At 44.6% G+C, this 12,822-nt stretch overlaps 1 protein-coding gene across 1 annotated transcript; it reads left to right on the forward strand.

Annotated features, from left to right (window-relative positions):
- Window positions 1-3,912: 3,912 nt before the first annotated feature.
- On the forward strand, window positions 3,913-8,076 carry actb2 (actin, beta 2). The gene is made up of 6 exons (XM_085403442.1): window positions 3,913-4,063; window positions 5,492-5,621; window positions 5,824-6,063; window positions 6,427-6,865; window positions 6,973-7,154; window positions 7,257-8,076. The coding sequence occupies exons 2-6, from the start codon at window positions 5,499-5,501 to the stop codon at window positions 7,398-7,400; spliced, it is 1,128 nt and encodes a 375-aa protein (XP_085259568.1). The 5' UTR covers window positions 3,913-4,063; window positions 5,492-5,498; the 3' UTR covers window positions 7,401-8,076.
- Window positions 8,077-12,822: the final 4,746 nt, after the last annotated feature.

Consider the following 12,822-nt stretch of genomic DNA (forward strand, 5'->3'; position numbering starts at 1 on the left):
TAAAAAAAGAAAGAAAAAGCCTTGATTTCAGCCTCAGTGCCACGTCCACAAACATGGCGTGGACTGTCTTATTTCTCTTGATGATGAAGGGGACAGAAAGAGGAAGAAGAGACACATGAGTGTAGACACAGAGCCAAAACAGGTTACAGCGCGAGCGAGTTAGCCAATAATGGCCTTGCCGAGTTGAGAGCAAAGGGAAACTTGTGGCGTCTTTACTCATAAGAGGAACAGGAAGCCACGGTGGGACGGGTTTAGCAATTCAGGGAGTGGCATCGCTCTGTGTTGTCGCTCCCGGCCGACTGGTTGCTTACCTTATTTGAAGAGCAAAACCTGAGGTGCTGACGTCACAGCAGGGTTTTTTTCAAATCACTGACCAGTAAGTGTACACAGACACACGTGACTGGCGTGCACTTTGCAAGGTTGTGTGTGTTTTCATGCAAAAGAGCACTGTTTGTTTCTCACTAGTCACACAGACACAGTGTCAGATCTATGTAAAGGTCGCCGGTGAGCTCTAAATTACTCAGACACATAAAAGCAGAGTCAGCAAAGATAGTACGAGGTCATGGTTAGCTCCCGTCCCTTAAAGAACACATAAACACAAATGCTGCTGCGGTCACTGGGTTACTGATTGACTCGTCACGTGGCCGGGGTAATACCTGGCTTCAGCCAAAAAAACAGCCAACGAGATCACCTGTTGGCGTGCTTACATAATACACACGGATCTGCCATAACTTAAAAATCACCTGCCTGATGTCGTGCGAGTCCTCCTTGTGTCATCAAAACAGCTCGGACTTGGCGTGTAGACGGGACCTCGCACGGGGCTGCTGGCAGCAGATTCATTGGGTCATGTGGCGGATCCACACTGTAAAGAAAAGATGGACCTTTTCAGGCGTAGTTCCATGTCTAATGGCTAACCCTCCCTGACTCTTCACTCGCTTCTCACATTAAAGTGTCACTTAGCTTGACAAGTGGTCTATTTAGAAAACCAGTGATCACAGTAATAGTTATTATACACAACACCTCAAGTGACTGTGTGTAAACTCCCGTCTGGGGGGGAAAAAAATCCCCGGAAAAATTCATTAGGTGGCTTTATAGCAGTAAGGATCTTGGCAGCAAGGGCCCAGGGTCAAAGCTTGTTTTTGGCTGGCACACTAGGTGTAAGCACAAACACGCACTTACACAACATACACACACATGCTGGTATGATACACGATAGGAGGTGGAGGAGGAGGAGGCTTTCCAGGACAGCATTCCAAGCACTTGGCGAGTACACATTTCCCACTGAAGAGTGTTGACAACATAGCACTTAACCAGAGACCTCTCACTTCCAACCAGAGAGCTGTACGCAAACATACATAAATACATGCTTGCCCAAGCTGACTGACAACCTGAGCTCCGCTTTGATTCTTTATACAGGAGTGAGCGAAGAAGCTCCGACGCCGTTGTCGCAGCTACGATAGTGGATGTCATATTAAATGGCCACAGGTTCAAATATTGAGCCAAAAGCTCAAGCCTAGCACTTTTTTATCCTTTTGGTCCTGCATGATGTCACAGAACTGATATCAAGTGTACATGGCATGACCCAATATGGCCGTCAGGTACACACAAGCCACGCCCATACCTTCTGTTTGTGATGGCAACCAATCAGAAAAAAAGTTGGCTTTAAAGACGAGAATGCATTGAGTGCCCTCACTGAGGTCCAGCCTCACATCAGTAGTGATTATTCTGAACTGTAAATGATGGAAAGCTTCTTTTTAGTAGAGTTCAAACCTAAACAAAAAAACAATAGATCCTCCTTTAAATGCTTTTGCCCTGAATCAAAGTAGGAGCTGGAGCTGTGGGTTGGAACAATGACTCACCTATGCACGAATATGCGTTGCATAGACACACATTGTGAATTCAAAATCCCACAGGAACTCCCTGAGGCCGGATTAAACATTTCCCAGCCAATCCCTGTTTACGCCATTACAGAGACACAACCCTCTGGTTTCTGTTCAAACCTCCATTAACAGGGTTCATGCTTTTGCTTTGTTTTTTATTGTTTTATTCATTAGAAATACAATTTTAATACTGATAAAACAAACATGAATAAAACTTTAAGCGTTCAAGGTGAGAGTTAAGACCTGTAAATTAGCAAGTGTAGCCAGAAGACAAACACTCTTCCCTGCATGTGCAAGCCCTCTAACTGCATCTGCATGAGTCTGTGCACAAACCAACACTTGATTTGATCGCTTTTAACAAATTTGCACATCACCAAGTATTAAAGTTCAGCCGGAAGAAGGGTTAAAATGTGCAGGTCTCACCCACGCCGTTTCACACTACAGGAAGCTGTAATTCATTTAAAAGAGGCTTATAAGGGTCCATTTAAATGGCCATTTAAAGTCAACATGACAAAGAACAGAGGGCAGGAACAACGAGATACACAAGAGTTGATGCAACTGAGAGAGGAAAGGGAAGTGGTGTGGGGGGGGGAAGAGAAGGAGCTGCTGTGAGTGTGGCTTTAAATGGTACTGAGGCCACCTCACCATTTTTATAACCTGCATGCTTGTGCAATGAATGAATGAATGAATGAATGGAGGGATGGCTGGATTGGTGTGCAGGCTGTTTTAATTTAATGAGAGATAGATGAGAAAGGAATGGGGGACCACAGAGGAAGAGTGGGGTTAAAGTAAAACCTTCAAACCTTCACACTGTGGTATGATTAAATGTTAAACCTTTATACAGCAGTGAATCGTTGATGGAAAGTTGCCTGCCTGCAGGCCTAAGGTCAACCCCGCAGCATAAGTCTGTGACAGGGGTTAGATTGGGCCCATTGCTCAGGGAGTGAGCAAGGCCGAAAATCACACGTTTTAAAGTGTACTCACACAAGAACAGGAAGTGGAAATGGGCGCAGTGTGTGTGCCTGTGTGTTTTATCTGAAACTGGTAAATAAAACCTGTTTTTTTTTAATTTATTTAAATAAAGGTCAATCAAAGGGGATCTACTGAGTGATTAAGCTAGAGGCATGGGAGTGTTGGCCATCGGTCTGATAGAGCAGGGAGTTTTAATACTTCCTGCTTCATAGTAATCAGCAGGAATCACACCCATAATAACCAAGTGGAGCATAAAAATCTGAGACAAGCATGAGATTCCCCCCTCCATTATCCCCTGAAATGACACACCTTTATTATGCTATTGTATCTCAAACAGAGAGGAAGAGGTAGCTATTTACAGGACACCTGACAACCATGAAGGACACATACCTGATATATAAATGAACTTTATAAGAAACAACTAGCATCAGTGGACAAGGGGGTGGCCTTACACACAGCAAGCTGGTCATTCCGCAGCCTGTGGAGGGGCAGCTCCACAGCTCTGTGTTCATTAAGCTTTTGACCTGGTGATGCAGTGGTTGTGACTCCCACTGGGCTCACATCTGCCTTTCAAAGTGGAGGCAACCTCAGCATCACCCCCACCCTACTTCGATGTCTGAAATATCAAATAATGCCAGGTTATTCCAGGCTGAATAACCGGGAGAGAGGGCAGCCTTTTGATAAAAAAAAAAAAAAGCCTGAGGCCTCTGCAGCCTTCACAGGGAGGAGTCCTGGGTGCTGAGCTCTGCTAACGTTCATATATGTTTATAACAAACTGCTCTGAGCAGTTGCACCAGGGACATATTTCACTTTTAATAAACAATAAACGTCATTTAACCTGAACATACAGCGGTATATCTACACATTAAGACTTACTAGGTAGGCCTCGCCACACCAATCCCTTCCCTTTTATTTTCTCCAATCCTTTGCTATTATCGCCTCCCTCTCTCTCTTTCTCTCTCTCTCGAATCGCGAGCGCTCGGTGCACCATAGCGTGCACGCGACGTGCCCAGTGAGTGACGCCGGACCAATCAGGGGGCGCAATTCCGAAAGTTTACCTTTTATGGCTAGAGCCAGGCAAACGACTGGGTATAAAAAACAAGCGCCCACAGCTAACGGATTCACTCTGAGCGCCGTCACACTCACAGCTTGTGCGGGATATCATTTGCCTGAAACCGTTTCCCTTAAAGCGAAAAGCCCCCCACCCAAAGGTAAGGAGACGGAGAAATCCTTATTTATAAATTCTTATTTTAGGATGTTTATCAAGTAAACAACGAGCTGATTTGTTTATTTTATGTAAACATGGATGAATTTATTCACCTTAATGCAAACTGTCGTCGGGGACCACGCGGTTCTTTGTCTTCCCGTACAAGAATTGTATTGATTGTTAAACAGCAGTATCTGTATCTTGTGTTTGGCTTTTCTTTTAAAAAACAAAAACAAAACGAGGAACTGTTATGATTGCAGACAAGTTCATTAGCGCTGCTGCTGCGATTCACAGGTGCTTTTGGATGGAGCCGGCTTCTAGTAAATGGCATCCTATGAGTTAATGGTTGCGCTAAAACCGGTGTTTGTTACCGTGTAGTCGTACACGTTTTTTGCAGGATTGTGGCGACGCCTGGCATTTGATCCCAGGCAGGGTACTTTGAAGAGGGTTTCCGAGTTGAGACTGTCTGGATCCCGGCTGCTCCCTTTGTGCGCCCGATGCGGCGGGGTGTGACCTACTTTAGCATATTAGCCTAGCCACATCATGCTAGCACGCCCTTCAGATTTGCAGCAGTTGCAGTTTTAAGTCTCTCGTTTATCCTGGATACTCCCACACACGCTTTTAAAAGCTGAATTTCTTTTTTATTTAACCTGATCTGGTGTCAGTTTAAGGCTTGCGGTAAAAAGATAAAAGGCCTAGCTTATCTTTCTTTTAAAGGTGATAAACTGATTAATAGCTCAAGTGAATGAATATGTCCCGATCAGTTTAGTTTTCTTAGCTGCGACAAGAAAGAAATGAGGAAATTGCCAATCAATCGCCTGATCTTCCACTCCGAGAAAAGGCGTGGCTTTCAGGAAATGGATCACCAGTCAAGCGCTTGTGACCATTCATGAGTCTGCAGAAGTTCATTATGCAACTTCTCTTCTCATAAACTAGCTTCAGTATTAAGTAATTGCAGACTTGATCTTTTTTCTTTATACCTGCAGCCTTTAAGTGTCTCGTGCTGTGCAATGAATGACTGTGCTGCTGCATGACGCAGTGATATTCACTCAAAGGACTTAGAAGGTTCATAAAAGCGAGCGTGATTAAGCAACAGTGGGAGGGCGCTGGTTGTAACGATAGTAAAATGAAGGGAGTGGTCTGTCGGCTCTTCTGTAATGTGGACTGTTCCCTCTTTTCTTTTTTTTGCCGTGCGTTGCCGCTCTGGCGTCGCGCCACGCGCCGGTAGCCGCAAAGCTGCTCAAAACCGAACCATGTCCTTATATGGTAATAACAGAACGCAGCGCCACTTCCTTTTGTCTGGTTTACTCGGAATGTGGGGCACGAGCTCCTCCTAGCGGCCGAGCTCGTGAACTTCCGCTAGTTAACAGGAAGTGGAAGCGAAATGGCCGCAGACTTGAGTGTTAATCCTTTTTTCATTTATCTTCAACAGTTCAGCCATGGAAGATGAAATCGCCGCACTGGTTGTTGACAACGGATCCGGTATGTGCAAGGCCGGATTCGCCGGAGACGACGCTCCTCGTGCTGTCTTCCCCTCCATCGTCGGTCGCCCCAGGCATCAGGTTAGCGACTGCGCATGTCTACTTTTAATGCCACCTTAAATTGTGACTTGTGTCGCAAATCAAGCCTATATCAAGAAAATTGTTCAATTAATGACAGTTAATATTATGTTTGTAGTTCGGCTATCACTTGGCAAACACTTCTCTAATTTCTCTAAATTGTGTAACTTTTGACTTTTTAACTAAAACTGATTTCCCTGTTCAGGGTGTGATGGTGGGTATGGGTCAGAAAGACAGCTACGTTGGTGATGAGGCCCAGAGCAAGAGAGGTATCCTGACCCTGAAGTACCCCATCGAGCACGGTATTGTGACCAACTGGGATGACATGGAGAAGATCTGGCATCACACCTTCTACAACGAGCTGAGAGTTGCCCCTGAGGAGCACCCCGTCCTGCTCACAGAGGCTCCCCTGAACCCCAAAGCCAACAGGGAGAAGATGACCCAGGTACACTTTTTCCAGACCTCTGTTTATCTCCCCAGTTTCCTTCTGTTCCATTCTCATTTGCTCCTTCCTTCCCCTCCCTCCTCTCCTCCAGGAACTCTCTTCTCTAAGATGATCTATCATCAACAGGTCTCTTGACTGTGTGCCTTACCTGCACTTGTGTCTATTTAGGAGCGCAGTAGCTCTGCACTTTATTAGACATTGACTTACTTGCACAAGTGTGAAGGAATGTTTACTTTCTGCACTTTTATTCGACTAACTTCAGTCAGCCTCACTCTAAAGCATGTAGTGAGTGCAGTGGTCACAAAAGCTAGACTTGTCTTTTTAAATTTGTAAAGCTAAAATGTGTTCTCCCTCTCCTTGCAGATCATGTTCGAGACCTTCAACACCCCCGCCATGTACGTTGCCATCCAGGCCGTGCTGTCCCTGTACGCCTCTGGTCGTACCACTGGTATCGTCATGGACTCCGGTGATGGTGTGACCCACACAGTGCCCATCTACGAGGGTTATGCCCTGCCCCACGCCATCCTGCGTCTGGACCTGGCTGGCCGTGACCTCACAGACTACCTCATGAAGATCCTGACAGAGCGTGGCTACTCCTTCACCACCACAGCTGAGAGGGAAATCGTGCGTGACATCAAGGAGAAGCTGTGCTACGTCGCCCTGGACTTCGAGCAGGAGATGGGCACCGCTGCCTCCTCCTCCTCCCTGGAGAAGAGTTACGAGCTGCCTGACGGACAGGTCATCACCATTGGCAATGAGAGGTTCCGTTGCCCCGAGGCCCTCTTCCAGCCTTCCTTCCTGGGTATGTTTCCAACAGAAATCCACCGCTTATTAAATCCTCACATGCAACCTGGGCCCTTATAGTGTCCTGCAGTTCCACTTGCTAACTGGTGTCTTGTATCTTCTCAGGTATGGAATCCTGCGGAATCCATGAAACCACCTACAACAGCATCATGAAGTGCGACGTCGACATCCGTAAGGACCTGTACGCCAACACCGTGCTGTCCGGAGGTACCACCATGTACCCCGGCATCGCTGACAGGATGCAGAAGGAGATCACAGCCCTGGCCCCATCCACCATGAAGATCAAGGTGAGCTGACTTGCCTTCTAGTGGCATTCATAAGGGTTCAGTTAATGCGCTTTTTAAAAATTATTAAGCATCCCAATGACACTCTGCCTCATTGTCCTGCAGATCATCGCCCCACCTGAGCGTAAATACTCCGTCTGGATCGGAGGCTCCATCCTGGCCTCCCTGTCCACCTTCCAGCAGATGTGGATCAGCAAGCAGGAGTACGATGAGTCCGGCCCCTCCATCGTCCACCGCAAATGCTTCTAAACAGACTGTTCCTTCTCCCCTTCCCCAACCAAACGCCCAACAACTTCAGCTCTGTGCAAAACAACCACACACCACACATTTCTCATACACAACTCAGGCGCAGAGAATAGATGACCAACTCATTGGCATGGCTTCAGTTATTTTTGGCGCTTGACTCAGGATTTAAAAAAAACTGGAACGATGAAGGAGACAGTAATGTTTTTGGCTAGGTTTTAAAAAAGACACCCCAGGGTTCTGCAGTCTCATCTGGGGCTTAAAAAAATGTACATTTTGTTTTTCTTTGGGTCATTCCAAATGTTTGTTAACTGCATTGTTCAGACACATGATTCCAAATGTTAACTTGCATTGTTCAGATACGTATTTGCCTCTGTGAAGGCTGCCCAGTGGTTGGCGCATACTTAACATGGTTGTAGTATCGCTTGTATGTAAGTTATGTCTGGGTTTTTTGTACTTTCAGCCTTAAAAGAAAATCTTGGTCCTGTTTAATTTTTGTTTTTGTTATGCAAACCCTCATCCTGACCTCACTTCTTCTCCCCCCCATGTTGGAGGTTTCATCCCTGGGGTGGTGGGGCAAGGGGGTGTCTCGGAATGATGGGGTAAACATGGGGTGCCAGACCGGTGGGGCCAACCTGTACACTGACTAAACAATCCCAATAAAGTGCACATGTGTTCCGAAGTGATGTCTGACTTTTGTGTTTTGTTTTGTTTTTTTTGGTTTTTTTTATGACTTTAACATTTCTACAGCTTAGTCGTCTTTTAGTAATGCTGAAATTATTAGTGAGTGTTAAAGTAGACTTAAAATGCCAGTTATACAGCAGTAAAAACCAGACCAATGCTTTATTCATGGAGCAAAGTCATGCTAGTGTGCAACTCTATTATAGCTCATTTGCTCATAGTTTTTGGTCTTTGAGCTGGTATCTGTAAAAGCTTAAAGCTAAAATGGCAACAAACTGAATGTAGATCTACATTTTGATATACTTAAAGGCAAAGCTGAAACATCCTGTCTTAAACGCAAGCAGTTTCCAGCGCTCTCTGTGCTCAGCCCTTGGGCCTTTTCGAGCTGTTACAGCAGTGATGTATTTTCTTGCCAGAGCTAAAACTAGAAATTTAATCACCAATGGGTTCAATTAACTCCCTTTTAAACAAGCTGTGCTTGCAAGTGTAGGATAACTTCATAACTGCTATAATAGCAATGCACCTCTAAGCAGCTTTTGCTGGTCTGCATTTTTATGAAGTAGTGCTGCTGTTAAAGCCAAGTTGCTAGATGGCAGATAAATCAATTACCACTTACCATTTATTGTGTTTCATTAACATGAAGCTTTAAAGTGCCATAAGTGCTATTTGTATATATTAGGTTAGAGGGTGGGTGCACCGTGGCTTCTCCCATTAAAAGCGCCTTGCCAGTAATTCCCTTCCATTTGACTGTTGCTGAGAACCGGCGAAGCCTCGATCTCATTTAATGTTAGAAGATTCTGAAAATACTGCCCGAGTTAAACTTAATGCACAGTACATGCAGACTGTAACAGGATGCTTTTGCGTCTCGGAGTATGTTTAAATGCATCAGTATCTCTGCTTTTTGGTGCTTCAGGGGTTTATGCTGACCTGTTTTTGTTTTTAGTATTACGTGAGCTCACTGTGTGTAAAGTAACGTGACTAAAGTTCAGTCAGTCTCTAAATGTCACATGAAAGGGTCTTTTCGCTGCCCTTGTGTGTTTCTTAATGACTTCACTTCTTTCCTCATGAGCTGTTTATTGGCTATAAAAAGCTTTGACAGTAATCTTTTTGTTTTTAGACTTTGGTTTTATGATGTGAGTGACAAGAGGTTAAATCTCTCCATAAAGGAAAAAAAAAGATTCTTTCAGGCAGTTGCGTTGTTTAGACAGCAGGTGGCGACAGAGGCTGATTTATCACAAACTAAGGCGTGACTCTCCTGCCTGTTCTCACGTTGTCGTTTTTCTCTGCACAAATGCACGGTTGACCAGGTGCTTTGAGTCACTGCATGTGCAAGGTATACATATATATTTTTTCATATATATATATATATATATATATATATATATATATATATATATGCAATACTGTGCAAAAGCTTTATGCAGGTGAGGAAAAAATGCTGTAAACAAAGAATGCTTTCAAAAATGGAAGTATTAGTCATTTATTTTCATCAATCAACAAAATGCAATGAATGAACAAAAGAGAAATTTAACTCAAATCAATATTTAGTGTGACCACCCTTTGCCTTCAAAACAACATCAATTCTTCTTGGTACACTTGCACACAGTTTTTGAGTGAACTCAGCTGGTAGGTTGTTCCAAACATCATCTGTGGTTATCATGTAATCCCAGACACACTTGATGATGTTGACATCAGGGCTCCGTGGGGGCCATACCATCACTTCCAGTACTTCTTGATCTTCTTTACGCTGGTTCTCAGTGACTTTGGCTGTATGTTTGGGGCTGTTGTCCTGCTGCAGAATACATTTGGGGCCAATAAACAATAATTTATATTTATGAAAGCATTCTTTGTTTACAGCATTTTTTGACACCTGCGTAAAACTTTTGCACGCTACTGTATATATATTAGAACCCAAAGGGTTTGGGGAGAAACTGTGAGACAGCAGTTAAAAGCTGCCATTGAAGCTGTGGTTTCATGCCAGCTTTCCTAGAATGGTGGGAAAATAAGATCCCGTGCTGATACAGGCCCATTTCCTGTGCACTTCTAAAAGCGGATCTTCCACATTTGTATATCAGAGAGATGAAAGAGGATAAGATGGATAGACCAGCCCCACCCTCAAGTTCAATGCATCATATCCTGTTTCTGTGTGTGCGTGCGTGTGTGAGAGAGAGAGGGACAGCACAGATCTAGTGCGGCCCAAAGTCATGATGCTCCCATTAATCAGGCTGCCCTAGATTCATGCTGTATCCTGAGCTGAATGCAGGCCTGTTAGAGAGGACATGCAGGTCCGTGCATATGCATAAAGACGTGTGCACTTGCCCTGATAGAAATTCATATATGCATGCTTCTAGAAAGGCTACGCACACACACACGCCGAGGATCGAGTGTGTTTGGTATTGAAAATGTATTCCATCTCACTGCAGCTCCCGCCCCAGCGCACCCCTGTGATTCTGCTGAGACTGCTTCCCTCTGATATCCTTTTACTGCCACGCCAGCAAAACACGCACTGCCAGAGAAACAGCGCTTAGTGTGTGTGTTTGTAGTGTACTACACTTTATTTTCCCGGTCTTTGTCAGGGTTGTGTGTGTGTGTTGTCTGTGGACTGCAGGTGTTTGTGAATGAAGCACTCCTAGATCAAAAGTGTCTGTGAGAAACGACACAGTGGGGTGGGGGGTGGGGCGTTTTCTCATTTAAAAAAAAAGAGACTTAGTGTCTCCTTCCTTTTTTCTTCTTCTTTCTTTTTCTACTACAGGCGTGAGGCTCTAGAGCAAGCAAATCCACTGGTCAGGGACCTTTTTCACCTGCAGTTTTCACCTCTCTCCAACAGGTGGGGCTGCTGCACTACATGAGTCTTCTTCGACCTGTGAACTGGGTGAAAGGCAAACACGAGAAAGAGAGGGCTACAACTGCTGACAGGAGGAGGCCAGAGGAGAATAATCAACTCAAATACATTAGATCCTCCATTTGCAGGGCTTGGAGTGATTTCAATGCTACAGTGGATGACATGCTCACAGGGTTAATACATCTCTGCATCGCCCGCCCCCCCATCCTTCAAAGGACATTACAGTATCTTGTCTGATTGACTGACAGCAGCTTTAAAGTGATGTTTTGTGTCTGTTTCACACACTCTGCAGTGCAGACCATCCCTCTGTTCTACAGTAACCGAATAAAGACGCATGATCGGTAGCAGCGTTTGCAGCAGCAGGAGCAGCAAGCCTTCGGAGGACTCAGTGACCCTGACACATCACCACTGAGCATTTACTCAGCAGGATATATGAGTCTGTTGCATCACTGTTTCCTTACATTTGTGGAAAGCCTGTGGATGTGCTGTTTGTTTGTTTTTTTAATTTCTAGAGAAAAGAAAAAATTTCTCAGAGATCTGACCACACAAGTCAGGAAGAGGAACAAGTACCAAAAATATACAACCCTGCAAGCTGCAAGCTTGCTTGAGCACTGTACAGAGCACAGCTGACAGACACAACCACTGCCTCCTCATTTGCCATCCCCCACGTTGGTTTAAAGCAGGAGGGGCAGATGGAAATTTCTGTGCTGTGACCGCTCTGTGCATGTCTTTGTCATGGTGCTATTTCCAGGAGCAAAAAGAAAGAAGTTTAAAGATTAAGACAAAAAAGCAACACCACAAGCTTTTGGCCATCTCAGTTATGGTAGACTGACTTATTTAGCACCTTCACATCTGATTACAAGCTCAGACTATAAGTCAGACAGGGTTTGGTAGAAGACTGTCGCCTGTTTTCTTTCTTTATAAAAAATCCAAATAACGCGTTTGGTGCCCTATTAGTCACCTGATGTATGCTTAAGCTGACTAATTTGCCTGCTGGCTCATGTCATGGTGTACACCCTGACATTACATTTACCTACAACTAAGGACAATCAAAAGCAAATTTGTCCCTCATTGCATACAGCAGACCGACAACCAAATGTGCTGTATCCCATAGCATATCTGGGTCACATCATCAGGAATGATCGCTGTGGTCACCCAGGCAAATAAACCAGAATGCAAACTGCACAATGTGCACAGACGATGTCAAAACAGTACCTTTCACAAGCTACTGTACTTCAATGCATGCAGCACATTTGTAAAGGAAAAACAAACACACACATAGAAAAAAAAAAAGCTTCAGGTGGCACATGATAACACATTCAGGATTTTGCTCAAGCTTCCAACTTACACAAGCTCAAGCCAAATGTTTGCAGCTAGTATTGTTCCCACCTTTCACGCTGTGAGTGTAAAAATGGAGTTATGCTGATCTCAACTAAGCGTGCTCTAAGTGACGCAAAATATTCCTCATCTTTCTGGGAGCACTGGAACAAATGCCAATGCTTGTTTTGATATTTACTGCTTCCTTTTTTTCTTTGTGTATTGAGATGTGTTGGATGTAAAAGTATCTCCTTGCACCATCTCATGTACTTCTTCCAGCTGGTGTGTTGTATGTGTGTGTTGTTTTTGCTGTGTGCATTTGGCTATTTCCTAAACCTGAACACACCGCCCCCCAAGAAAGGAAGAAAAACGCAACGAGAGACAAACCAGAAATCACTTTACACATTCTGGAAATTGGTGGACCTACTTTTTCCTCTGTCTTGTGCACACATGTCTTCTGATGTGAAGTAAGTGGCCAGCTGTGCGTTCTCAAGTGGCCCAATCAAATCAAAAACAAAACAAAAACCCTTCAAGGCTCTGTCTGATGATTGGCAGTTACCCCATGAGAGCTCTGGGTCTGTATGGGCC

This window comes from Rhamphochromis longiceps, linkage group LG4 (assembly GCF_057381845.1).
Source record: "Rhamphochromis longiceps isolate RC_006_pf linkage group LG4, R_longiceps_female_GT1.1, whole genome shotgun sequence".
In the NCBI taxonomy this organism is placed as follows: domain Eukaryota; kingdom Metazoa; phylum Chordata; class Actinopteri; order Cichliformes; family Cichlidae; genus Rhamphochromis; species Rhamphochromis longiceps.